At 41.6% G+C, this 27,945-nt stretch overlaps 3 protein-coding genes and 1 long non-coding RNA gene across 7 annotated transcripts in view; 2 read left to right on the forward strand and 2 right to left on the reverse strand.

The window, feature by feature from the left end:
- Window positions 1-449: 449 nt before the first annotated feature.
- Cyren (cell cycle regulator of NHEJ) lies at window positions 450-8,673 on the forward strand. Of its 4 annotated transcripts, none has more exons than XM_027950119.3 (4): window positions 450-651; window positions 2,026-2,295; window positions 3,236-3,311; window positions 4,054-8,673. In XM_027950119.3, exons 2-4 carry the CDS (start codon window positions 2,159-2,161, stop codon window positions 4,312-4,314), a joined length of 474 nt encoding a protein of 157 aa, XP_027805920.1. In that variant the 5' UTR covers window positions 450-651; window positions 2,026-2,158; the 3' UTR covers window positions 4,315-8,673. The 4 variants fall into 4 exon arrangements, with proteins under 4 accessions (XP_027805920.1, XP_027805919.1, XP_071467950.1 ...); XM_027950118.3 differs by having other exon boundaries at window positions 450-622; XM_071611849.1 differs by lacking the exons at window positions 450-651; window positions 2,026-2,295 and adding an exon at window positions 2,319-2,722.
- On the reverse strand, window positions 4,950-15,593 carry Tmem140 (transmembrane protein 140). Its single transcript, XM_027950121.3, has 3 exons — window positions 15,401-15,593; window positions 9,171-9,277; window positions 4,950-6,390 (listed from the first exon to the last, which is right to left on the reverse strand). The coding sequence occupies exons 2-3, from the start codon at window positions 9,229-9,231 to the stop codon at window positions 5,783-5,785; spliced, it is 669 nt and encodes a 222-aa protein (XP_027805922.2). The 5' UTR covers window positions 9,232-9,277; window positions 15,401-15,593; the 3' UTR covers window positions 4,950-5,782.
- Window positions 15,594-15,669: 76 nt separating this feature from the next.
- Window positions 15,670-27,945, forward strand: part of LOC139705688 (uncharacterized) — a 106,580-nt gene continuing 94,304 nt past the window's right edge. Inside the window, exon 1 of the long non-coding RNA XR_011707500.1 lies at window positions 15,670-15,771. This is a non-coding gene — a long non-coding RNA (uncharacterized lncRNA). The remainder of the gene's footprint in view (window positions 15,772-27,945) is intronic.
- The window catches only part of Agbl3 (AGBL carboxypeptidase 3), a 72,933-nt gene continuing 69,046 nt past the window's right edge, over window positions 24,059-27,945 (reverse strand). The window contains exon 17 of the mRNA XM_071613992.1: window positions 24,059-24,476. Coding sequence (XP_071470093.1) covers window positions 24,059-24,476 — 418 coding nt within the window. The remainder of the gene's footprint in view (window positions 24,477-27,945) is intronic.

Here is a 27,945-nt window from a genome sequence, read left to right on the forward strand (position 1 = left end):
TCAGCATAGCTGAAAGCAACTAGCACACTTGGGCAGGTAAGTGGAGCTGCCCGTGTCTCTGCATAGGGAAGCCCTGGGCTGCCAATCTGAATATTAAATATTAGTAACTCCTACGTTATTTGATTCCTCGACGTGAATAGAGCTTTTGATTTCTCTCCCTGCACCATCTTGCGCCTTCTCCGGGATGCGTCGCCAGTGGGGAGCACTAAACTTGGTTCCCGTGAGATCCCGGGCGGGGCTGTTGAATACAGAACCCTCTTCCCTCCGTCTAATTTCGGACCCTGGGGCCTGGGAATCCACACTTTGACTTTCCAAAAGCCGGACAGAGCCTCTCCTGCTGCAGCAGGCAAGAAGACTGGCGCTGCGCTGGCTGCAGGGGGCGCCGCCGGCCTCCGCGCGCGCGCCAGAAGAGCGGGTAGCCGGAAGGGGCGGGCAGAGCTGGGCTGGCACAACCGTCCGGAATCCGCCTCCGGGACTCGCTCCCGACCCCTAGAAGGAGGCCCAAGACCTGGCAGCACAGCAAGGGCAGGGGATGCGGCGCGCTCCTCCAGTGCAGGCGCCGTCTACGGAACGGAAGGGGCCGCGCGCCAGCTCTCGTGACTGGGCAGCCGCGGTCCGCGAGGTGCAAGGAGTTCCTGCGTGTTCTTTCCTGTGGGTCGGCACTGTACAGTAGGGGCAAAGTCAGGGGAAGGTCCCCAAGAGCGAGCTGCAGGTTACGGATGAGAAATGCTGTCAGATCCTGTTCCTGCGGGGTCTCGTTTTCACCCAAGGAGTGAGGGGCTTTGGCTGAGATTTTCTGAAGTCTACCAGGTCTAACACCAGTGAGCACTGAGCTGCACCAAACGTGCTTTCAGGGGACGTTGCCAACCTGAAGCAGGGTGGGCACAGGATTGGCAGTCTACAGGTCCAGGCTGAGATCCTGGATGGCTGAACTTTTTGAGACCTGTGCAAGATAACTAGGTTTCAGTACCTTGTTTGTAAAGTGGAATGAATGATATGCATCTCCCGATCTAATAAATTTCTACTAAGCAGCACTGGGTGCTCAGTAGACGGTAGGAATGACTATCAACGTCCAATAATTTAAACAGAAATTAAAGTACATTGGCCAAGGTCTGTCCCCTGGGCTGTAGATTAAGATGCTGGCCTGCTGTTTTTTTCTTAAGTTGTAAACGGCCATTTTGGATGAGCAATAAATTTTCAAGTTATGATTCAGAGAGGGGTTTTATTCTTCGCTGACTACCCCTTTCTAGGCAAACTTCGGCCCCCTAAGATGTTCTTAGGAACACTTAGGTTGATTCCTAAGTGGAAAGTTATGTCCTGGTCTGTGAGTCACAGATTTTTCTAGGTGGGGACTGATGATGTTTAAGGATGGAGGGGCCCAGGTGGAATCAACTCGGGGTAGGGAAAGGGAAGCCAAGTTATATCAGAGGCTTGGTGGGGGCCAGGGAGATTTGATTTCTGCAAATCCGGGGAGCCAAGCAGTTAAAACTTCCTGACCCCTCTAGCAGGTTAAAATTTGGCCAATCAGAAGAAGCTTCAGATTAAGGCAGGGAGGGTGACCAATGAAACCTTTTTGTGAATCAGAATTGCCTGGGGGTTGTTAAGGCCCTCTCACTGTAAAGGAAGTGAGAAGCTGGGACCTGGGGCAAATTTGAGAGAGATCTTTGGAGATGTTTTGGGAGTTGGATTGGCTGGATGCTCTGAGGACAGTAGCACCTGCAGTGTGGAGGAGGAGAAATCACCTGGCTTTGCCTCCTCTCCTTCCTTCCTCTGGGAGTGCTGGTTCCATTAATGCAGAGGCTACAAGGGAGGTGATTGGGGTGGGGGGTGTCTGCTTGTGGGGCACTGGGGCAAGTCACTGGGCTTGTCTCCCCAACCCATCATCTTGATTGCCACACCTGCTGGACATGCTGAGAATGCCCCATCTCCTGGGCTCTGGTGACCCTCTGGCTCACCTCTGGCCTGCCCCAGGCTGACTGGAAGTGTTTTAGCTTAGAACTTACCAGACTTTGTTCTTCTTTGTAGGCATTAAAGATTGGTGCCCTTTTGGAAAAATGAGGCCTCTAATTCCTGATGTGACAGGAGTAAGATTTGCTGTCCTGTCCTGAGTCAAGCAAGTCACTCAGATCCTGACTCCTTATTGGGGGAAATTACAGTGATGGAAACCTTAAAATCTAAGAACAAAACCAGGGTCCTTCCCTGCTGGATGACAGCCCAGGTGTCTGAAAGTAGGGTGGTGCCAGTGAAGACTCCCAAGCAGAGGAGAGTGGTGACAGGGCCAGCAGTAGCAGCAGGGTAAGCCAACCTCTGGTCAGGATGCTCCTGGGGGAAGCTCAGGAGGGAAGAGGGCCTCTCAGTGGCCTTGGGCCTGCTGTAATTGGCTGAGAGTGAGATGGGTGGGTTTTTCTTCCCACACTTTGGAACTCTTAGAAAGGAAGGTGAGCTTGCAGTCAGGTGCCCACCTCTGGCCCTGTGCCGTTGAGGTTTCCACTGCTGGAGCCTGACCGTCAGCACACACACAGGTGGCTTTTGAATACTAGCAAGCTCTCCAAAATGCCAGTTGTCAGAATACTATTCTCTACATTTACACCAAAAATTATAACATCACATGGACAAGTCCAGTGGACCAGTCGCCGGGCTTCCTGAACGGTGCCTGTTCTTCCTGTGAAGAGAGCTCTGGGGACAGGCAGATGTATAGCAAGAAGTCAGGAACCATGCGTGGGTTAGTTGAATGACGGTAATGTGGGGAAGGGGGGTCTTCAGGGTGCCAGCATCAAGCAGGATGGGGCATCCCTGCCACTCTTAGGCCCAGGCCCTCAGCACTCTATTTCCTAGCTCTTCCGTTTCTGGCCAGCCTCCCTTTGAGATTGTAGCAGGGTGTTTGATTGAATGTGTTCATGCATTCGGGTCTGTTTCAGTCAAGTCTTGGCCCGAAGGCCCACATCTGCTCACATCCACTGTGTGTGTTTCAAGGTGTGACTCTCAGGAGCCAGCCTTCTCCCCAGTCCCAGCTCCTTATCAGGAGTTGGTGGAGGGTGGGAGGGCCTGAGGTCAGCACTGGGCTACTGGGAGGAGGAAGTCATATTCCTGCCTCAAGGAAGTTCCTCAGCTCGGAGGCACTGTTGTGCTCATCCCTGGTGGGGAGGCCTGGGATGCAGCCCTCTTGCTGTCCTTTCCTTGCCCCTGTGAGCCTGGAGACCCTCTTCCCCATTCGTGACTCATGTCTGTGTTGCAGAACTCCTGCCATGAAGACTGTGTACTGCATGAATGAAGCAGAAATGGTGGATGTGGCTCTGGGGATCCTGATTGAGGTACAGTCAGCTGTGTCCCTTCTTACTCTTGTGACCGGAGACTCCATGGACAGAAACTAGCCACAGCCCTTGGTCACTGTCAGGATTCTGCTCCTGTCAGCTGGCTTCTTCCGTCTGTTCCTTCCCTTGTCCCTCAGCCATGTTGCCCCCAGCCTCCCCGATGTGGGGTGAGACACCTGGGCTGGGTGTGTGTGAGGAACAGCTTGCACTGTGACTCTGTGCTGGTATGTGGCAGGACACAGAATGTTGGCCTGTGTTCTCAGAAAGGGTTTCAGTTGGCCAAGATCCTTCTGGACGTGGGCACCTCTCCTTAGCAGAACATGGGGAAGTCACTGTCTTCCTGAAGTAATCATTGGACCACCTTACAGTTGGACATCACCTTGTGTTTATCATGTGCCTTTTTACACAGTGTCCTATCTACTAATTCAGATACTGTTACCCTGAAGAAGCTGGGACTCGGGGGTTTCACTGGTTCTGTGACATAGCCTGGGCCCCTTCCATGCTCTCACCCTTCATTCCCGCCACATTTTCCTATTGGTTTCTTCTTTCTGCTCAGCTGTTCCCCACACCCCTGCTGGCTTGTCTCCCAAGTGGGTTCTGGTTACTTAAGAACCTGAGGAGTTTGGGGAGGAGTGGGGTGGGAGCGGGGCCTGGCCTGGTCGCACACTGGCTTTGCAGTTGCTTCTGGATATGTCCTGCCTCACTGATGGACGTTGAGCCTGCCATTTCTTCTGCTCCACAGTGCCGTAAACAGGAAAAGCCCCAGGAGCAGTCACCTCTGGTGGATGCTGATAAGCTGGAGCTCTCCCCCATCTGCTCTGTGTCTCCTCACACAAGTTCTCCTGGGAGCAGCAGCGAGGAAGAGGACGGTGGGAAAGACAAGGCTGCCTGGGGCCTCCGCCCTTCCCAGGGGCAGGGGACTTCCAGCTCTACAAGCAGAAGCCCCAAGGAAGCGGAGGAGGAAGATGTGTTGAAATATGTCAGGGAGATATTTTTCAGCTGAGGATAAACAGCTCGCTGGACTCTCTGCGGAGAGCAGCAGGAAGAGGGTGCTGCTGCCGCTGTTGCCCCTCACCCCCACCCCTAGGGTGCAGATGTGGCTGCCTGTGTGCCCAGCTTTGCACCTCCCTGGGCCTGGCAGATTCATCCTAGATCAGAAGCTCCAGGTGCCCTGGGCCTCCTGGGGGCTACTATTTTCAGTGTGACAGTGAGGACCCAAACCAAATTCCCATTAGTTTCTCCTCGCACTGCATCCCGCCTGGCACAGGGGGATAGAATCCCAATTGTCTGTCTTATTCTAGAGAAAATGAGGTCATGGGGTCCAACTTTTAAGAACCCAAGAGACAATAATTTTCAAGGAAAAGTATGGCTACTGAATAACTGTGATTCCCAGGCTTTTGTAGCATGATCCCTCCCCATCAGAGGCCCTCGCCCTCCAGCTTTGAAGACACGAGCTGCCCATAGTTCCTGCTCCACCTGGGAGGGTGAGACTTTCCAACCAGAGACTGGTAAGCCAGACAGGCCGCCTTGAGCTGCTGCCTCTCTTCCACCTGGAAGCCTCTACCCTGATTCCTGGGCAGGTTTAAAGTGCGAGTGGGTTGGGAGACCATACACTAAGGATAAAAGATGACACCAGAGTCCATGTTTCTGCCTCTGTATTCAGTGTGGCTTTGGAAAGGCACAGAAGGAGTAAACTGTTGCCATACAGGTGACAAAAAATACAGAGTTCTCCAGTGCACAAGTTGTTGTGCTTCTGTCCTTTCCAGTTATGGGTGGAGAAGTGAGGGGATGTAGCACCTGTGTGTGGATCCATTTGGTCCAGTCCACCTTCTCCTGCCCAAGGATCAGGAGCATCCTGCCCCTCCCTCCAGGGTCACAATGATAGGAATGCTTGCCAGCTGATTCCTGCTTCGTCCTTTGTGGAGGGACCTTCCAAACCTAGTTTTCTTTGTGCCATGTGTGTTCTGTCTGTTGGATCCCTCAGCCGTTCCTGGGCCATGGGAGTGGAGTCCTGGTGAGGGGCTTATTGCAGCAAGCCACTCCTCATTGAGCGAAGGCTTGCTACTAGGTGCCCTTTCATAGTGGTCCTGTTTGTTCCCATAAACCTTCACTGATTCCAGTTTGGCTCTCTTATAAATCAGCCTGCAAATCTGACCCCATAACAGGAATCTTTACCTCCTAAAGCTAGAGGAAGAATTGCCCAGATGGGTTAAATAAAGCAGGAAATCATGTGGCAGTGAGCCATGTGCTTTTAGGGTGTCCGCAGAAGTCCTGAAGTACAGGCAATCCTACACTAAGAAGCCGCAGCTGGCCTGGCCACCCTTACTACCTTGGTCTCCTTGACACTGGGGACCCACCTGCTTTGCAGAGTTCTATCTGCTGGGGTTTGAGAACGGCATTAGCTATGAAACAAAATGGCTGAGAAGATGTGCCAACCCCTGGGTTCTCTGGCACCTTCTCTGTAGTTAGAACTAACCCTCACAATCACTTAAGCCTTTAGATAGGTCTAACAGCTGGCACTTGTCCTTCTTGGCCCTTGGAGGGAACACAACCGTGGCCATAAGTAACAGGATGAGTAAAACCTGGGCCAGGCCCAGTGCCAGGAAGCCAGGCCCCAGGACAGAAAGGCTGACCCACTTCCACACATAGGAGAGGAAGAGGCCCAAGCCTCCGGCTAGCAGCACAGAGGACATTGCCAAGAAGCCCACTGCCAGCTGCCACTCTCCCTTGTCACCATTGCACCAGGCGAGGAGGAGAGGCAGGGGGACAAAGAGTGTGAGGACCAGGGCACCGTATACGCCAAGCCTGGCCAGCGCCAGGCCAATCTGAGACACACCCCAGGCCTCTAGCTCAGGGAAGTGGTGACACTGGAGAGAGCCAGTGTCCTCGTTCCATAGGCAGAAGTTGTAGAAGCCAATTCTCAGGTCGGGCAGGTCAGCGAGGTTGCCAGCCTTCCAGAGGAGAGCGTAGAACAGCAGGGAGATGACCACAGCTGTCAGGATCATGATGCCCACGAAGGATAGATGGTTGCCCCACAGTGGCCTGGGGATGGCCATCTCTCCTGCCCTTTTCAGGGGACCTGAGGGAAAGTCACACCAGTGAATGTCCAGCTCTCCCTCTCTGCTCATGCCCTGCATCTTCTCAAGGTCCTGACCTCCCCCTGGCAAACTTATTCTAACCCACCCTACCAGGACAGGAAGTCCCAGGTAACCTACAGCCAGGACCCACTCACAAGACATCAGCTGCCCCTTGGATTTGAGGTCAGGAGGAAGAGTCTCTCCTAGGCAGCTGTGAAGGCCTGAAGAGTCCCCACTGAAGTGCTTTTGGGTTAAAGGATTTGCTCAGCCTAAATGCCAGAAGCCATAGGAAGCATTCTTGGGGGAATTTCTCACATCCTTATAGAGGGTGGGTATTGACAAGGTGGAGGACAAGGCTCACTGTCAGCAGGGTCCTGAAGGTGAAGGAAGGTATGGAAGACCCGTGGAGCCATGGATCTCACCACAGCTACAGAAACACCCACCTGGAGAGCTATAAAAGCCACACCTAAATTGAATCTAGACTTCTGGGTTTGAGGTGGGCACTGGTGTGTCTTCAAAGCTCTGCAGATTCCTAGGATATGAGCCTGGGCTGAGGATCACTGTCAGACTCTCTCTGTAATGTCATCTGCCCTGCTTTGGGAACTCATTATTGGGACATACATGATGTCACCTGGTGATGAAATCCCATTCCAGCACTCATTACTTTTAAAACATCTATAGTTTTTTTTTTTTAATTTCCTGAAAACAACAGTAATATATACTAGTTCTAGGAAATTTAGAAAATATTTTTAAAAAAGCCCTTTTATCCCACCATATACATAGAACCACTGTTAATATTTCACTAACATTTCCCATATGCTGATGTATTTTACAATAACCATTGTGTTGCACATGACACTCTTTTCACTGAATAGTCCATGTCGTAGATTTATCCTTTACACTAGCAATTGACAAGTCGTTTCCATTTTTCACCTTTGTGATAGTGAAGAAGCTTATAGGAATCTTGCTTGGAATTTGACTTTTCCCTGGATTAGATATCTAGAAGAGCCGTCACAGGGTCAAGATAGCTTATCATAGCGATCCTAGGACATCTTGCCAAACTGACCTATAGAAAACTTGCTAATTGTGGTCCTTCTAGATGTATGTAAATGCCCATTTCATTACACTCCTCATTATTTTTAAAAATTTACTACTTTTTTTACTCAGAAGAGTGTTTTCAAAATGTCCTGTAAAACAGTAGTCTGCACACTGGGGCTTCATCTGTGTGCATTTTCCATGTGAATAAACCAGCCATTTACATCAGGGGTTATGAGGGACGCCTAGCTGCAAACTTTGAGATGCACGCACTGGAGCCAGAGTACCAAGTGGTGCCCTGTGAGCCTTGGCCAGCAGTGCCAGGTGGGATCCAGCTGTGAAGTGTGTGGCAGCCATTGGTGACCTGGGGAGGAACCCAGAGACCCTGGGGCTCAGCTCCTCAGGGGACCGCATGGGGAGCAGCCCTCCTTTCCCACAGCTGTCTGATTCTATATGCCGCATTTGTTCTGCAAAAACAGAAAGGGACCAAGTGGAACAAAGAGCATGGGTCAGGCTTGGAGAGAAGGCAGCTCCATTCAAAGGACCCAAATGAAGGCCAGAAATGAGAACAGGGATTCATCAGAGATCCTTTGACAGAGACCTGGTGCTGAGCAAGCCCTTGTTAGGACATTGATCTCCTGAATCTGTGCTGCCTCCACTAGGCCCCTGGCAATACTGAGTAGCCTGCTCTGCTCCTGCTTGTGCTTTTCTTCCCTCCAGACAGAGATGGCAGTGACACTCAGAAACAAAGTGTGAGGGACCATCTCAGCTCAAGCCTCAGCAGCTGCCCCTCTGCAGCACCTTATTGTTTAAAGTCTCTGGAAACTCAAGGGGCAGAAGGCCCCCTTTGAATGTCTTTGGAGATTCTTGGAGCATTGCTGCTTGTTCATCAATACTCTAAAAGGTGACTGAATCCAACTCTTCTCTGATGGTATGATGAAAAGTTTAACCAGTCTAGCCCATGGTTTGAGAAAATTCCCAATGTATTTTGCATGGTTTTGAATATTTGACAACTTTAGTAAAAGCCTATGTTTCTAATGGGATTTGGTATTTTGGGAAGTGGGATGGATTTCGAGGGTGGGGACCTTGATTTACACTACCATGCTACAGAAAATTGCCTGCACTGCCCTGGAATGAAGCAGGATGGGAGAGAGGATACTGTGTTTGAATGCTCCCTCCCATTTCTCCTGTTTGAATCCTGATTCAACTGGCTTCCAAAAATCATTACTATTAAACATTTTTGACTTGAAGACAGAGCCTGGAGCCTTTGTTTTTAACTTCCTCATTTTTTTTTTTTTTTCCAACTGACACTTAGAGGTTTTTGATGGAGAGTGAAACAAAACAAAACTGGAGCCCAGAAGTGCAGGCCCAGGCCTGTGGAGGAGATGGTTTCCTTCTCCTCCTCAACTCTTCATATATACAGTCAGGCCCACCTCCCGTGTCCAGTGCTTGAGGCTCTCCACCATCTGCCTCCACTTAGGACTTGAACTTTCAGTGTTCCACTGAGGCCCAGCTCCTTTTTCCTCCACTCTAGCTTTGCATGGTCCAGCATCTGCTCAGGCTGTGTCCCTTCTTAGCCCATGCTCAGCCGCTCTCCAACCCCCAACATCCCACCTGACTTTCTACCTGATTAAAACCTTCAGTGATTCCTGAGCTTTCCTGGACTGATGTCAGCATACAGAGAATTTCTTTTTTTTTTAATTAATGAATGAAAATGTGCTTGGTGTCTTTGGGTTATTTCACTTACATGTGTTATGTCCACATCGTAACCACACAGTGGAGCTTCTTGAGTGAGGGGCCATCTTCATGTTCCGCACATTCCCAGCACAGTGCCAAGATGTCCGATTGTGCTTCCTGTTGGAAACACGTACAGACTTTTGGAAGCTGGGACAGAGAGGTTGGAGTCTAGTCCTGGCTTTTCCTAAACGTTTCACATGACAGCGTCTGGATATGTGGTTGGAAACCCGTGACACTGTTCTGCCAGCCCCAAAGTCTGCCCTGTTCTTTTCGTTTTATAACAATCCTGGTAATCATGTTCTCACGACAATGAGCTTTTTAATGACCAGCCAGTGCTTCCTTCAAAGGGCAAAAGGGTAGACTGCTGAGTCACTGTGGCCATTTTTAGATAAGCTTTTTCCTGTTTATAAGAAAGTAGTGGGTGCCAATTGCAGAAAACTATAAAATAAATGAAAGTGTAGAGAAAAGACGAAAAATCAATTTCTATGACTCCAGGTCATAGAAATACTCACTCTTAGCGCTCTGTAATGTTGTTTTATACGCTAGGATCACATAAATATATGTTCACGTTCCACTTTGTGAACATCATTGTAGAATAAACGTTTCCCTATATCACTAGAAACGTTTCCTATGTGATACCTTTAAGGGCTTCATATAGCCATTTCAGAGCTTAAAGTGTTTCTAAATCGTATTTTGTAACATTATTTTATATATTATAAATAAAGTTATAGTGAGTATGTATGTGAATCAGTTTATCCTTCTATCAGTGGTGTAAGAGAATGCTTTTTTCTCCCAGTTCCGTCCTGTCCAGTCCAGGTCCACATCCCTGCCCCCTAGACAGGGTGTCACTGTGTTGCCCCAGGCTGGCTTTGAACTCTTGGGCTCAAATCATCCTCCTGCCTCAGCCTCCTGAGAACTGCAACTACTGTGCCCAAGAATGCTTGCTCCCTAGATTTGCATATCTTTAGTCTTAGATAGCGACAGATGATGATTCATTGTTATTATTTTCTTTCAGAATTAGTAAAGTTCAATATTTTCAAGAAATGATCATCTATATTTCTTCTTTTGTGAAGTGCTATTAGTTCTTTTGCTTTAAAAAATCATTTTGAGTATGTGTGGCCCTGGATTTGATCCAGAGCACCACTAAAAAAAAAAAGAAAAAAAATTATTTCCAGTTTTAGTTTTCATTTGTCAGTCTGAGCCCTTTCTATGTAAAGGCTATTAACATTTTGCCACCATAATTGTCATAGTAAAGTACAATTCTTTTGCTGCGCCAGGGCCTCTGTATGTACTTCTCTGTCCTGATTCTTTGCCTCTGGGTTATTTTTTATTTTTTTCTTTCTCAGTTTCTAAATGCAAGTTTTCTTTTTTGTGCCTGGGATTGAGCCCAATTGAGCTTAACCACCGAGCCACATCCCCAACCCTTTTATATATATAATTTAGAGACACAGTCTCTCTAAGTTGTGTTAGGGCCTCACTAAATTGCTCAAGCTGGCTTTGAACTCATGATCCTCCTGCCTCAGCCTCCCAAGCCACTGGGATTACAGGCATATGCCACTGTGCCTTGCTAAATGTAAATTTTCTACAAGGTCCTCTCTCCCTCAGGTACTTCATCCAAGCCTGCGGCTTCAGGAGTTGGGTACTCTGGGACCATTTGACACTAGATATGGTGATGGCTGAGGTGGGAGCAGCAGCCTCTTCCCCTGCCCTGGCACCACCCAGGGAGTTGCTACCAAGGCCTCGGAGTCCAACCTGGAATTTGTATTTTGTTGCTTGAAAGCAAGGAGGCTCAAAAGAAAAAACAACAGGGGAGTCCTTAGGGTCTTGTCAGTTATAAATTCCCCTTTTGGCTTTTCATTTTGTGAACAATTTCAGAAGCCACAGGGAAGCAGAGGAGAGAGCTTGCTTTGAGAGTCTCTTCAGCCAGTGGGAAGGAAATGAGAAGGAATCCAATTTTGTTTTTTCTTGTTAAAACAGACCTCAACATTTCTTGAGCATTTATTATGTGCCGGGCTCTGCACCAAGCACTTAGCAGGTATTCTTAATTTCTTGCAACAAGGTTGGAAGGTAGATTGCCTGTTTTCGTCTCCATTTTCTTGAGGAGTAAGTAGGCCTAGTGAGGGTCAGTAACCAGCCCATGCTCATACCGTTGATGAATATTAGAGCCTATCAGGCTGCCTAGTTGTCTTCACTATAAGAATAAGAGCCTGCTTCTTCCTGAGCATCTGCCTATTTAAGGCCTGGCCCTTCACCAGCATTATCTATTTAATCTTCAGAGCAACCAAATGTAGCTGCTATTCTTCTTGTTCTCACTTGATATAGGGGAGACAGTGTGGAATAATGGTTCACAACACATGCTTTGAAGTTTTGTTTTCTGGGTTCAAATCCCAGCTCTTCCATTTACCAGCTGTTGTGATCTCAGTTACATGCCATCTCTGTGCCTAGTTTTCTGATCTGTAAAATTGGTATAATTACAGAATTTATTTTATAGATGTTATGGAAATTAAATGAGGTGATTCATGCACAACACTTGGAACATGACCTAGTAAGTGTTGCTCAAATTATTCTTATTAAGAGAGGAAACTGAAGCTCAGAGAGGTTGAGCCCAGGACCACACAGCCTGGGTGAGATCCTAGGGGGACAGAGCACTGGAGTTACTTTACAGAGCTCAACTCCAGGAAGCTGTCCTCTTGGATATGTGTAGGTGATGACTCTAGAATGAGGCCTGGGTAGCAACAGGCAGTGGTGACCACCACCACCTGGGTTGTCTTTGTCCTGTTCCTCACTAGTCATGTGGCCTTGGGCAAGTTCCATCACATGCTGCTCTGTCATGCATTGGCCGTCACATTCCCCATGGGGCTGTTGTGAGGCTGAAATGAGTTCACAGCAGCATAAATGGATCAGTGCCCAGCACGTGCTAAGTACCACGTGTCTGCTGTGATGGCGATGAAGAAATGATTCCAGGGGGCAAAAGGGAATGGAAGCGGGAGTAATGTAGAGATGGCAGGTCAGTGCATGGCATGAATGGAGTGAGAAGTCCAGGAAAGAAAATCCAAGCAGAAGAAAGCCAGAACCACCAAACCTGACAGGGTGCAGGGCAAGGGTGTGTGTTCATCACAGGAGGCCACCAGCCCTGGCTAAAAACTTGCTGGCTGAACACATTCAAGATTAGCATGTTCCTGGTTTGGGTGGGGTTCTCATAAAAATAAAAAGGGAAGAAGAAAGGGAAACGTGTCATATTTCCTTTGGCAGAAATAAGCGTCTAAGCTCTAGTTTTTCACAACTGGGTGTCTCTTGGATGTGTTTGGCCAGTGGCAGCTCCTGGGGTTCACAGTGTTCTCTGTGGATGGTCGTCTGCACCACTGAGCTTGTCATGGAACACTGCAATGTTCAGATTTGCTTAATTCTTATATGTAAATAAAAACAGCTTTCCCAGAAGAAATGGGGACACACCATGAAATGGCAATTTAAACTCAGAGGCATGAGGCCAGGCATGACACGATAAGCCATTGGAATAACTGTTTAAATGAGTCCATTAATATTAACTTGCTATTTGTTTGATTGTTTTGTTGCTGATTAGCTTTTACTAGCAGATGACCCAGCTGGGAATAAAGGTTACAAAATATTTAGAGGTAGGGAAAAAAAATCCTTAAAAATGAACAAATGACTATAAATTGGGAAACCCATCCTCCTTTGGTTTTTTTTGGGGCAGATCTCCCCCCATCCAGTTTATGGGAGGCTGAGATTCACAGGGCCCAAAATAGCACTAGAGGCTAGCGTGGGTTCTCTGGCCCCAGCACTCTCTCCTGCAGTTCTGAAGAAATCTCCCCACCCCCTGGCCATGGTTTTGTCTTAGGACACTACTCATGATGCATTTTGGGTGATTCTGGAGTGAGGACCCTGGAGAATCAGAGGTGCTAGGGAACAACTAGATATCTCCCTATTAGCTTGCACTCTACTTGGGAAGACAGACACCAAACATAATTAAGAAAGATAATTACATGTTTGAAAAGCTTTGGAAAAGAAACAGGGGGAAGTCAGGGGGAGAAAGTGGCAGGAAAAAGTGCTGATTCTAGATCTGAGAGTCAGGGAAGACCGCTCTGTAGAGGAGACATTTGGTTTGAGCCTATAAAGGGTTTATTATTAAGTAACTGGAGCAGTTGACAAGCTAGCTGGAAAAGAGAGAAAAAAAGAAAACCCAAACTATTTTAGGTCCTCTTTGCATTCCACAAACCAAATAAATTGCACATAGATTCAAAAACAAACAGAAAAAAGTATAAAAATCTGATTTATGAATGAGAAAGGACATTCTGAACTTAAAAGCAAATCAAAGCTATAAAAATTGTACAGATTTAGCTACTTAAAAAAATATAGATTTCTATATACAAAAGCATACAACACTAAAACACACACACACACACACATACACACACAAAGTCAATGAGCTTGGAAAATATGTAGAACAAATATTAAATGATGAATATGCCTAATGCCTAAAATGTTCATGTGAATAGTTAAGGAAAATATTAAACTCCATAAAAATGGACAAGGGAATATTAAGAGATAATTCACAAAAGAAAGGATGAAAAGTAATTAACTAACATGAAAAAACAATCTCTATCCTAATGTCATCAAAGGTTATGCCAAGTAACATAACCTATGTGTTTCCCTATCAAAACTGTAGATAAAAACACTTGCTGAGGGGCTGGGGTTGTGGCTCAGTGATAGAACACTGGCCTTGCACACACGAGTTCCTGGGTTCGATCCTCAGCACCACATAAAAATAAATAAGGGTATTATGTCCAACTACCACTAAAAAAATAAACATTAAAATAAAAGAGAAATACTTGCTGATACCAAGAGTGGTAAAACTGGCTTTCTCACACATGATGGCAGGTGTAAAAATTTGGAAAATTTCTCTGGGAGGTAATTGGCCAACATGCATTTAAAAACCTCCAAACAGTCAAATCTCTTTGTCACTCCATTTTTATGAATTTATTCTAAGGCAGGAAACAGAAATGCAATCAATGATAGGAATGTTTATTACAGTGTCACTTTGGCAAAAAGTGGGAAGCAACTTGAATTGCCAGTATTAGAAATAAATTAGGAAATATCAGAATGATGAAACACTACACAACTTTTAAGAAAAGCCTATATAAAATCCCACTAGTATGAATGCCTCTATATAAAGATGTACAAGAGAAACAGACTAAGGAATTATTTAACTAATTAATTATTAGTTAATTAATATTAGCTGTTTTTCTGGGTAGTTGAATTATTGGCAATTGTTCCTTTCTTTTTGCATTAAAATAAAATACCAGAATTATGAGCTATTTTTCAGAAAAAATAAAATTTATAAAATAATCATAACTTCCAGTAATTAGATAAGGTGAGAGCCAAGATGGAAAGAAAGTTCATAAAAGAAAACATGTTTAAAATTGAAAGAAGAAAATCACACGCACTAAATCTCAGAAACAAGATTTTGAAAGGGGTATATAATAGGAAGATGATACTGAAAATGCACTTTAATGTCATGAGGTAAAAAGGAAATATGCACTTTTCTCCCTTACTCAATGAATGCTTTGAATTTACAGGTGAAGCAGTATAATAAGAGTTATGAACAAAATAGCCCACTTACAAAAATGAAAGGTCTCACCATCTGCCCCGAGAAAACTAAAATTCTACCATGAATTTCCACTGGGGCATGAGAAGCAATCTACTCTAATAACGTAGGGTCTAAAAATCTCTTAGATCCTATTATATTCTCCAAGTCAAGAGCACAGATCTCTCTGGAAATTTTAATCTTCAGTGTGTATTCGAAGGGCTCATGGTGTTTTCATAATCACCTTTGAGCAACAGTTTAGCTGCTGCTGATCAGTGACCTGCATGGGTTTTGGCTGCTTGTTTTGATGAACAATGTGTTTCAAAAGCCACACACAGTTACTTGTACAGACCTGGCTGCTCACAGTTAGTCTGTGTAGGCCCAACTGGTTCTGCCAGCTTTAGTGGCATCATTTTTGTGGCCAGTGATACACAGGTAATGCTGAAGAGAGTAGATGGAAGGAGATCAGAGAATAAAGGGGTAGATGTACCAAGGAGAGAGGAAGGAAGGACACAGACACCTAGCAGCCAATGCTTTCCCGAGGCACTTTCTAGAATGTGAAATATCTGAGAAGAAGTACTGTCTTGGGAGGTGGTGGGCATCTGGGCCAGCTGTGGTGCTTGTGAGGAGGTACTTACAACCAGAAGGTGCAGCGCCCCCAGGAACACTCATGAAAAGATGGAACAGGAAATCAGGTTCCGTTGGTTGGATTCTCCCTCCTGCTGGCTTTCTAATGTCAGGTTCCAGAAAGGAGGTCAGACGTAGAGAAATGGCAGACAGATGCAGCCCTGAGCTGAGGTCCTGTTGCCATTCGCAGTTGTCCCGAAGTAAACAGCTCTCTGAACTTTGGTACATTTGTGCTGACTGATGTCACTATCAGCTGATTTCACTTTCGGTTTTTAACTTGCCGTGGCCCGGTGACTTTCCAGAATTAAGAAATGTAAACAACTTGTTCACTGGAACTCACTACCACACTGGAGCCAGTAAGCCATCCTATTTAAAGAGCCAGGTAAGGGTCTTGACTGTGTCACACAGAAAGTCCAGCAGGGAAAGGCGATCATGACTCTTAGAACTCTGTGATTTAAACTCCAAGATAAACAACCTAGAAGGGCCTTCAAGATGACCTAGTGCAAGCTCTCAGCTTGTTGGGGCCCAGGTCATCTCCTACTCATTCCTTTGGATATTGGTGTGTCATCTGGTCCCCTTTTCAGAAATCAGCTTTATAATGATTGACTTCTCTGGACACAAAACTTTGTGTTCTCACTGGGTATGTTTAGGCCCATGTTGAAGCAGTTAGGAACATCTATTTGATTTCAAAATAAGAGCAGAACAAAGCTTTTATTTTTGAAACCACAGGAACTCCTGGCCAGAGTTTAAAGATTGCTTCTGCTGCTCACAACACTATGGAACTTTCAAATGGGGGTTATGCTGGGTTAAGTCAGTAGACTGACCCAGTACTGCTCCTCTTCCTGTTCCCTTCACACGCTATGTCCAACTGGTACATCTTACAGACTCTCTTTGCCTTTATGCTGTGTTGATCTCCTATTTCCTGCATCAAAGTTTTTTCTCTTTCTTGATTTATTCAGTTTGGGTGGAGGAAGTCTCCAGTAACTTCCTGAGAAATGGGTGCACCAAACATTTTTTTGAGAACTTGCAAAACTGAAACTATTTTCATTCTACTCTCAAACTTGATCAAAGTTGGACTGAGTATATAGAGCATTTGGGGTTAAATATAACTAAAAAAAATAATTTTGAAGATTTTGTTCCATTCCATCTAGCTTTCTTGTTACTGTTGAAAAGTTTAAAGTCATTCTGCTTCCAAGATGGCCTCCTCTCCTATTGTATCCCTTCAGTTTTTGCTTAAAAAAAAAAAAAAGAAGTTATTCAAGTGAGGTTTTGGGAGGAAACAAAACTAAATGTGTATTCAATTTGCCATTTTTAATTGAAAATGTAAAATATTTCTTTCTTATTCTTTATCTTTCCTTTTCTTCCTCCTGTGTTTCCACCCCAGGAGGGTTCTTTTTGGATTCCCCCACCCCACACACTCACACTGGTTATCTCTGGCAATGTAGCTGGTCTCTGGTTGGGCTTGTTGCTTTTATCAAATCACTAAACTCCTCTTATTTACTTACCAACCAAATCTCCATTGTTTGGAAGATACCTTTATCCTTGAACTTTCCCACACTCCATTCCAAACAAATCTATTGGGGAGGGCCTCAGAGTTCTCTGCTCTTAGGGCACACTTCTCCCTCCCCAGGCAAAATATCTGAGCTACTGCTCTAGAGGTGAGATTGGTGACAGTGGCTTACTTCTTTTAGAATGACAAGTCTGCTTTTTGAGTAGTGTGCTGGGTGGGACAGTAAGTAGCCTTTGGTCTTTTTAGATTCCACAGGGAACCTCCATTCTATGAAGGAGCTGGGGCAAAGGTGACCAGGCTCCAGTAATCCCAGCCTGACCTGAGGGACAGCCTATGGCTGGGTGGAGGAAGAATATTCCTGACCTCTTGGTTGTTCTTGCTTGGAATTTAGCCTCTACCACACCAGAGGGTGAGAAATGTTAGTAACCTGCCCTTCCCAGGGAGACACCATTGGCCCTGACTGGGAGCTGGGGAGAGTGCTGTCCTAGTGTTCCTGGTCACTCTGAGAGTGGAGCTTCCCCCTCCTGTTGAGCTGGAGTAAAAAAAAGGAGTGAGTCATGGCAAAATGTCACAAACCCTCACTGTTCTTGCAGGAATTTAGCCTTTTTTTTTTTTTTTTTTTGAGTGAATGTCTCTTCATTTGGTATGATTTTAGGAAAACTTCCTAATTTAAATAGGTTTTTCTAAAAAATATGTTTACCTTTTTTTTTTTTTTTTTTTTTTTGTGGTGCTGTGGGGATTAGGGGTTGAACCCAGGGCCTTGTACATGCAAGGCAAGCACTCCGCCAACTGAGCTGTATCCCCAGCCTAGTTTTGTATTTTTCATGGGGGAGTGGGTGAGGATCTCCTCAAGCTTCCATTCTAGAATTGGATCTCTTCCCATTATTTTATTTTTTTTTTCTTCAAATATTTTTAGTTGCAGATGGACACAATACCTTTATTTTATTTGTTTAGTTTTATGTGGTGCTGGGGAACAAACCTAGGGCCTCACACATGCTAGGCAAGTGTTCTACCACTGAGCTACACCTCCAGCCCCATCTTCCTGATATTTAAAAAATATATATTTAAAATTAAAGACTTCATGTTTTAGAGCAGTTTTAGTTTCACCGTGAAATGAAGAGAAAAGTCCAGAGATTTTTCCATATGACCCCTACCCATACTCAGGGTCATCTAGGTTTTCTCCTATGTTTATCTTCTAGGAATTTTATAGTTTTGTACTTTACATTTAGGTCTGTGATCCATTCTGAGGCAATTTCTGTGAAGTGTACAAGTTCTTTATCTGGATTCTTGTTCTTTTGTATATGGATGTCACTTGTTTCAGCACCATTTGTTGAAGGGCCTCTCTTTGCTGCATTGTCAGGGATCTGTTGATTTTATTTATGTGATTCTTTTTCTGGGTGCTCTCTTCTGTTTTGTTGATCAATTTCTCTATTCTTTTGCCAACATCACACTATATTACTGTAACTTTATATAGTAAGTCTTAAAGTTGGGTAGTGTCAGTTCTCCAACTTTGTTCTTCTTTTGCAATATTGTATTGCCTATTCTGAGCATGTTGCCTTTCCATATACACTTTAAAATCACTTTTTTGATATCTACAAAGTAATTTGCTGGGATTTGGATTGGAATTTATCTATAGATCAAGTTGGGAAGAGCTGACATCTTGACAATATTGAACCCTCTTATCCATGAACATGGAATATGTCTAATTTTATGTGGTTCTTTAGTGTCTTTCAGCAGAGTTTTATAGTTTTCTTCATATAGATCTTGACATATTTTGTTAGATTTATGCCTCAGTATTTTAGTTTTTGGTGCTAACGTCAGTAGTCTTGTGTTTTTAATTTCAGACTCTAATTGTTCTTTGCTTATATGTAAGACAGCAATTTACTTTGGTATTTCAACTATTCATCAGCTTTCTGGTGCTGTGATGAAATGCCTGAGAAAATCAACACATAAGGAGGAAAGATTTGTTAGCTCATGATTTCAGAGACTTTAGTCCATGATTGTTTAGCCTTTTTACCTTTGGGACTGTGGCAAAGCTGACGTTATGGCAGAGAGTGCGTGGTAGAGCAAAACTTCTTACCTTAAGACTGCTAGGAAGCAAAAGAGAGGAATGGGCTGAAGTTCCAATTATCCCTTTCAAGACCAGGCCCCCCACTGATCTAACTTCCTCCTGCACAACTCCACTTCCTAAGCTTTCCATCAGACCCCATTGACACCACCCTGGGATCAAACTTTTTTAACATATGGCTTTTGGGGGATATTTAAGATCTAAATATAGCTTTGTATCTTACACTTGCTATTATCACATTAATTCCAGGATGTTTTATTTTTATTGATTCTTTGGGCTTTTCTACAGTCATATCATCTGTGAACAAATACAGTTTTTTTTTAAATTTTCCTTTCCAGCTGTATATCTTTTATTTCCTTGTCTTGCTGAATTAAGATTTCTAGTCTTAAAATGGGCATTCCCTTATCTTAGCAAGAAAGCATCTGTTTTTTTTTTTTTTTAAAGATGTTCTTTATCAACTTGAGAAAGTTTCTCTCCATTCCTAGTTTGCTGAGAGTTTGTTTTCTTACGAATGGGATAGGAGTTTCCCAAATATTGTTTCTGCATTATTGATATGATCATATGATATTTCTTCTTTATTCTGTTGATGTGATGGATTATATTGATATTATATTGATATAAATGTTGAGCTAACTTTGCATAACTTGAATAAATCTTAGTTATGGTGTATAATTATTTTTGTACATTATTGAATCCTATTTCTAATATTTTTTTGAGAATTTGCATATATTATTTATGAGAGATATTCTAGTTTTCATTTTTTGCAATATCTTTGGTTTTGGTAATAGGGCAATACCATAGAATGAGTTAGGGAGTATTCCCTCAGTTTCTATCTTCTGAAAGATATTGTAGAGAAAAGGTATAATTTCTTTCTTGTTAGTTAGAATTCATTAGTGAATTCATGGAGGCCTGGTGTTATCTCTTTTAGAAGGTTTTATTATTTCAATTTCTTTAATAGCCCTCCCTATTCAGATTGTCTTTCTCTTTGTGTGTGTTTTGGCAGGTTACATCTTTTGAGGAACTAAGCCATTTCATCTAGATTATCAAATTTGTGGGCAAGGAATTTTTCATAATATTATATCCTTTTAATGTCCAGGGGACTAGCAGTCTCTTCATTTCTGACCTTAGTAATTTGTGGTTTTCTCCTTTTTCTTATTAAAGAATATTCCTAGAGGCTTATATATTTTTTGATCTTTTCAAAGAAAATGTTGGCATTTCATTAATTTTCTCAGTTAACTTCCTATTTTCAATTTCATTAATTTCTGCTCTAATTTTTATTTTTCTTCATACTTCAGGCTTAATTTTTCTTTTTAATAATTTTCCAAGGTAGAAGCCTAGATTCATTAGACAATCTATTCTTATAAATGCATTACATGCTATAAATTTCCCAGTAAAAGCTTTGCTTTCATTGTATTCCATTTTATTGTTATGTTTCCATTTTCATGTGGTTTGGAGTATTTAAAAAAATTTCTTGAGAGCTCATTGCCAAAAATTAACATAGCTACTCCAACTTTCTTTCAGTTAGGGTTAACAGGGCATATCTTTCTTCATCCCTTTAAACCCGTGTCTTTCTATTAAAGTGAATCTTTATATTAAAGTGATATATCAAGAAAATACTTCTCTTTTTATTCACTCTGACAGTGTCCTATCTTATAATTGCTATATTTAGGCCATTGCCTTTAAAAAGTGATTGGATTAGTATCTACCATATTTGTTACTGTTTTCTATCTGCTGCTTTTGTTGCTTCTTGTCTTCCATTCTTTTTGTACCTCTTCTTGTTTTCATCACTTTTTTTCCTTTTATTATATCAAGTATAGTTTTTTCACCTTTGTACAGTGCATCAAATTTACATCAAAACCAAATCCTCTTTCAAATAATACTATTCCAATCACTTCCTGGATAATGCAAGTTCTTTTTAGCAGAGTACTCTCGTTCCTACTCAATTGCTGGTATTTGTTTCATTTATATACAAGCTATAATTTCTGAACTTATTGTTACTATTTTCATGTTTTTTTTTTCTGGTCATGGTGATTGAATCTGGGGCTAATGCATGCTAGGCAAGTGTCCTACTGATGAACCACATCCCCAGCCCACTCTTATTATCTTTAAAACACTGTTATCTTTTATCAATTAAGAAAAAATAGTTTACTTTTATTTTCTCTCTATTGCTCTTCCTTTATGTATATCAGAGTTTCTGAGTTGTACAATTTTCCTTCCTCTGAAGAACTTTCAACATTTTCTCTTAAGTCTAGTGGTGAAAAATTCCCTTGATTTCTACCTAAGAAAGCATCTTTCTACACTTTCCAAAGACAATTTCACTGGATAGAGATTTCTAGGTTGATGGTTGTTATGTGTCTCCCATGATATATATGTTGAAAAGCTCACCCCCAATGTGATGGTGTTAGGAGGTGGGGCCTCTGGAAGATAATTGTAATTAGGTCATGAGGATGGAATCCTCATAAATTAGTGCTGTTATAAAAAAAAGTCATGATGGCCACAAGATGGCCACTGCCTGCACCCTTGCCAGGCACTGAATCTCTTAGCATCTTGATCTTAGAACTCCCACCTTGGAACTGTGAGAGATAAGTTCCTGCTATTTAAGCAATTCACTCCATGGTGTTTTGTTACAGAAGCCTGAACTAAGGAGTTATTCTTTAACACTATAAATATTTCACTTGCTTTCTTGCTTACACAGATTCTGAAGAAAACTCTAAAGCAATTATCATCTTTCTCATCTATATATGATAGGTGTTATTTTTTCCTCTGTCTTCTTTCAAGATTTTACTAGGTCTTTGATTTTCTTGAGTTTGAGTATAACATGTAGAATTTTTGGCATTTGGGTTCTGTAAGTTTTCTGGATCCATGGTTTGTTGTCATTATTTATGGAAAATTCATTCATTCTACTACTGTATTTTTTAAAATTTCTACATCTCTTTTTATTTTTTAGAGTTTACATCTCTCATATTACCCATCTGTTCTTGCATGCTATCTATGAATCCAATTAGAACTCTCAGCCTATTAATTATATCTGTTTAAAATTCCTGGGGGTATCTGAGGTTTATAGTGATTAAATTTAATCTTAAAGAAGTAGAGGTTTTCCAGTAAACTACTAGGGTGAAGAGTATACCAAGCAGAGAAAATGAATAGCCTTTAAGAAAGAGAGTGGCATACTCAGAAAACTGAAAGTTAAAGGGCAGAGTGGAAAAGTGAACCTACATATTCTCCTAGGGAGAGCATCATATCAAGTATTTGTATAAAATAATAAGATTATTAGAAGAACAATTATGGGTGAGGACCACGGTAAAATTGTTAAGGAAATATCCGTATACTTCTATGTTCTGAGGAACTGGTTTATTATTGTATTATTCACAGAGGTACTCAACTCCATAATTTATAATCTTAAACCCTGAAGACAATTGAAGGTTCAAGTGATAGATATTTCACTGAATAAAAAAATAAATCAAGATTTTCCCATAGCTTACTTACCACCCACCCCATCTTTGAGAATAAGAGCAAAATTGAATTTTGAGAGCTCTTACTCATCCTGATGTCAGCTACAATAAATGCTATGGTTCAGAACATTATCCTCACTTTACCAAGCTGGAGCACTTACCTTGCAGAAGGCATCTTGGAGGAGCAGACCTCTGCTCTTACCCCAGTCAGTAAGAATAAGAATTTTGGGGTGAAAAGTAGGGGCCCCTGGGGGATAGAATACTCACCCCCAAAGCACAATCTATTTTATCTTTTTTTAAATTTTTTTTTTTTTAGAGAGAGAGAATTTTTTAAAAATATTTATTTTTCAGTTTTCGGCGGACACAACATCTTTGTTTGGATGTGGTGCTGAGGATCGAACCTGGGCCGCACGCATGCCAGGCGAGCGCGCTACTGCTTGAGCCACATCCCCAGCCCCAACAATCTATTTTATCCAGAAGATAACTGGATTGGTCGTCGAAGAAATCTCAAGAAATCTATTGTCAAGACTCTTTTAAAACACAATATTTACTTTAAATATTATAACAGACTCTTAAAATCTTCTTCAGCTACTGGAAATATTGTTGAGAACAGATCACCAACTTTGGATCTTCCTGGTTATACTCAACCCTAATTAGGCTTGTGGCCTTCACCTTTCATGTACCTAATTTATTTAACTTTCATTCCACTTAGTCTCATCCTGTACAGGATGCCATTGTTGACCCAGGACTAATCGACTCTTTTCTCATTTGCTACATCCATCCTGACTTACCTGCTTGATCTGTTTCTCTGCATTGTCTTAAAGGAATCTCTCCCAGTGCTTGCTGCCTTATGCATAACAGAATGTGAGGTGCTGAATTTGTTCCACAGTGTCCATATGAATAAATAGCTAGAGATGTACAGCTCTAGAATGGATGTACTCATCAGTTATAAGAAAAATTGTGCTTTTAATATTTTACATCTTTGCTTAACTTTGATAAGTAAAATGTCTTTTAAACTATAATATATACATTTCAGTGCCATTTTGTGCCACTCTATCACCTTGTAATACCTGGTATTTTCTTTATGACATAGCAACATATAATATATGCACTTATCTGTAATCATTTTAAGTCATGTATGTCTTATGTGGACAATTATATGATATTCTTCTGGTGGGGAGAAATGTCTTTTATGTCATCAGTGATTCCAAGTATACCAATCACATAACAGAAATAAATTCAGGAAATGATGTTGACTGGTTCATTAAAGTGCCTAAAAGGGAGGTTAAAATTAGTGATAGCACATATCATTTCTCCCTTGAATTCTTAGTTATTTGGTGCTGTATGCATAAGTAATTCTGGAAGAAATCAAAAGTTCAGAATTTTGTTTTTTCATGCTGACAAAAATTAAATATAAATATCTTTAGTGTTTTTAAATTTTCTATATTTTCTCTAGATTTTTAAAAATATCTGGTAGATGTTTCCATTAAATAATATGGGATATCTTGAATTTGTAGTTTAGCATCTGCATATGCCTGTAAAGAGGGAGGTATAGTGAAGGAAGGCTTGTCTTGTTTTCTTTTTACTATGTCAGCAATGTCATCTTTCATCCAGTTTTCAGAGCAAGAAAACAGTGAGATTAATTGTCCCTTTGGAACCTCAGGTGGAAGGTGAGTTGTCTGTCATTCTGATGTGGTTGCTCCTTCTTGGTTTTGGGGAGATGAGGAACTATCTGCTTAGAGCTCTGCAGTTTGGACTCTTCATCTTGAAGACTCTTATCTTTTATATTTGCAACCACTTCAAAGCTTGAGGGAGCAGTCTCCCATTTGCTGCTTAGAAGGTTCATGTCTTCAGTCTTTGTGGCCCAGAGAACATGTTTTTTCCTCTTCTTGGTGCCTTTGAGAGGTGTCAAACTTTCAAGTGACCTTTGGGGCACAGACTGGAACCATTCTGAGGCATCTGTCCTAAGATTCCTTTGAGTTACAAAAGGAGGGTTTCTGGGTGGTGTCCAAGATGAGTTGTATTTCTTTATATTTATGCAAGTAGCTGGCTTTGGTCTAGAAAAGAAATTAAATATGTGAATGTTTGCTGGACATGTACCCACTTTATAGACTACAAAATCAAGGTAGAGATCCTCATATTGCAAGAGGGAAATTTTTTTTCGAGAGAGGGAGATCTTATAAATTATTCATGGTAGCCATGTCATTTCTCTCAGGTTTTCTAACCACAAACTTTTAACTACATTTTACTTAAACGTTCTAATTTGTTTTGGTAGTGCCGGGGATTGAACCCAGGGCCTTATACATGGTAGGTAAGCACTCTACCACTGAGCTATAATCTCAGCTCCTAAACTTTTTAATTTTGAGTAATTGTATACTAATATGCATTTGGGAGAAATAATAAAGATTCTACGTACTCTTCACCCAGTTTCCTCTAAACGTAACATTTTGCAAAACCATAGTACAATACCATAGCCTGGATATTGACATTGTTGTGGTCAAGATACAAAACTGTGGCCTCACATTGCTGTGTTTAGTGCTGACTTCCCTCCTTGCCCATCCCCTCCTTAACTCCTGGCAGCCGTTAATCTATCATCCCAATTATCTAGTCTTATTTCAAGAATGTTATATAAATGGAATCACAATGTATGCAACCTTCTGGAATTAGCTTTAGTTTGTGTAGTTCTCTTTGGTTATCCATCCAGGTTACCCTGCACATCATTAGTTTATTCCTTGTTACTACTGAGTAGTTGTCCATGGCACAGATGTACTACAGCTTAATGATTCATCATTGAAGAACATGTGGATTATTTCCAATTTATGGCTGTTACAAATAAAGCTGCATAAACATTTGTGTACAGGTTTTTGTGTGAATTTAAGTCTTTGTTTCACTGGGGTTAATTTCCAGAAGAGTAATTGCTGGGTAAAATGGTAGTTATATATTTAATTTTTAAAGAAACTGCCAAACTGTTTTCCAGAGTGGTTGCCCATTTTATGTTCCCACCAGCAATATATGAGTAATCCAATTTCTCTGCATTTGGTATGGTGCTTTTTGGGGGGGCAGGAGCAGGGGTGCTGGGGAGTGAACCCATACAGGGCCTCGGCCTCATACATGTTAGGCAAGCGCTGTGACACTGAGCATTCCCTGCCCTGTTGTTTTTGTTTATTTCAAAGATGTGCAGTGCTAGCTCATTATGTATTTAATTTGCATTTTTAATGGCTAGTTGAACATCTTTTCATGTGGTTACGTGTCACCTGTATATTTTGTATGGTGAAATGTCTATTCATGTCTTTTTCCTTTTTCTAAATGAAAAGTTTATTTTAATACTTAGAAAATGCTTTAATTTTGAAATTTTGAAAATTCTTTAATCCAGAGAGAAGTATTTTGATCACATGGTTTGCCATATCTTTATAGCCTGTCTTTTTATACTTTCAACATGGTCTTTTACAGAACATTTTATTTTGATAAAGCCCAATTTACTGATATTTCATTTTATGAATCATGTTTTTGGTGTCAAGTCTAAGAACTCTGCTCAACCTTAGTTCCTGAAGATTTTCTATTTTTTTCCTAAAAGTTTTGTAGTCCTATGTTGTACACTTAAGGTCATAATCTATTTTGAATTAATCTTTGTATACACTATGAACTTAAGTTTCACTTTTTGACCTATTGAAGTCCAATTATCTCAATATTGTTTTTTGAAAAGACCTTCTGCCTCCGTTGAATTGTTTTTTCTTTCTTTCTTTTTTTTTGGTACCAGGGATTTAACCCAGGGGCACTTAATCACTGAGTCACATTCCCATCCCTTTTTATATTTTATTTAGAAAGAGGGTCTTGCTGAGTTGCTTCAGGGCCTTGCTTTTGCTGAGGCTGGCTTTGAACTTGTGATCCTTCTGTCTCAGCCTTCTGACTTTGGCATTTTTATAAAATCGGTTATAGGCTTATTTCTAGGTTCTCTACCCTGTTCTATTGATGTATATATCTATTCATCCTCCAATAGTACATTGTATTACTGTAGCTATATAAAAGATCTTGAAATCAGACTGATTCCTCCCACTTACCCTTTGTCAAAATCGTTTTTGCTATTTTAATGCCTTTGTGAAAAAATCATGTTGGGATTTTGAAAAGAATTGTGTAAAACATGGATATCAATGTGGGAAGAGCTGACATCTTTACTCATCAAGACTTTCAATCCAGGAACATGCTGTGTTTTTTTTCCCATTCTCTTAGATCTTTGATTTCTCCTATTCATGTTGTGTAGTTTTCAACATACAAGTCTTACACTTATTTAGTAAATTTTCAACTATGTATTTCATTTTTATGAGATATTGAAAATTGTATAATATTTATAATTTTGATGTACACAAGTTCATTTCTTACATATAGAAATATATGTTTTGTATGTTTATCTTATATTCTGAAGTCTAGAAGAACTTGCTTTTTATTAGTTCCAGGAGTTTTGTTTTGCAATAGACTTCTTGAGACTTGTTTTTAGAGAATAGCATAATTAAAAAGGGACCATGTTCTTCCTTTTATTTTGATCTGTATGCTTTGTTTCTTTTACAATGGATAGAACATCTAGTACATTGTTGGATAAGAATGGTGAAAATGGACTATGACAAGTTCTCTATTCCTATTTTTTTCCTGAGAATTTTTATCTTTTTTTTGTCATTTTGTCAATTTTTTTCTGTGCCAATTAACATGATCATGTGGGTTTTGATCGTCAGCCTGCTAATATGGAAGATTACCTTGATTGTGTGTGTGTGTGTGTGTGTGTGTGTGTGTGTGGTTGGTACTGAGGCCCTTGCGTCTGCTAGGCAAGCATTTCACTACTGAGCTATATCCCCAGCCCTTTTAATTTTATTTTGAGACATGATCTTGCTTAGTTTCCCAGGCTGGCCTTGAACTTGCAATCACTTTATCTCAGCTTCCTGAGTAATTGGCATTACAGATGTGTACTTGATTTTTAAAAATATTGAACCATCCTTGAATTCCTGAAGTGGATCACACTACCAAGGTGTGTATAATTCTTTTTTAAATTTAACACTGTATTCTATTTACTGATTTTTTTGTTAAATATTTTCTAATATACATCTATGAGTGACCTCATTCAATATCTTTCTTTATTTTTACTGTCTTTGGTTTTGGTATCAGGCCATTGGGTAGCTTCATGAAATGAACAGAGACTTACTTTTCTATTTTCTGGAAAAAATTTTTGTAAAATTGGTATTAATTCTTCTTTAAGTACTTGATGAAATTTTCTTGTGAAACCATATGGGCCAGGAGATTCTTTTTTTTAGGAGTTTAAAATTATGAATTCAATTTCTGTAATAGTTAAAAGGCATTCAAATATTCTATTCCATATTGAGTGAGTTGTGAGGTGGGGGAGAGAGGAAGGGAGGGAAAGAGTGTATTAAGGAGTTGATCTATTTTCTGTAAATTGTTAAATTTGTATCTGTATTGTTTTCAACTATCTTTTGATCTTTAGTGATATCCCTTGTTTCATTCTTACTTAGTAATTTGTTTTTT

The sequence above is a fragment of the Marmota flaviventris genome, chromosome 1 (assembly GCF_047511675.1).
Source record: "Marmota flaviventris isolate mMarFla1 chromosome 1, mMarFla1.hap1, whole genome shotgun sequence".
Taxonomy (NCBI): Eukaryota; Metazoa; Chordata; class Mammalia; order Rodentia; family Sciuridae; genus Marmota; species Marmota flaviventris.

Excerpts from the sequence above, each read along its gene's own strand:
- Cyren (XM_027950117.3), top strand. The coding sequence starts at position 2,898 with ATGCATTCGGGTCTGTTTCAGTCAAGTCTTGGCCCGAAGGCCCACATC. Across the intron at positions 3,312-4,053 it reads CTCTGGGGATCCTGATTGAG|TGCCGTAAACAGGAAAAGCC; the intron begins GTACAGTCAGCT and ends TCTGCTCCACAG.
- Tmem140 (XM_027950121.3), bottom strand. The coding sequence starts at position 9,231 with ATGAAGATGGCCCCTCACTCAAGAAGCTCCACTGTGTGGTTACGATGT. Across the intron at positions 6,391-9,170 it reads ACGATGTGGACATAACACAT|GTCCCCTGAAAAGGGCAGGA; the intron begins GTAAGTGAAATA and ends ACTTTCCCTCAG.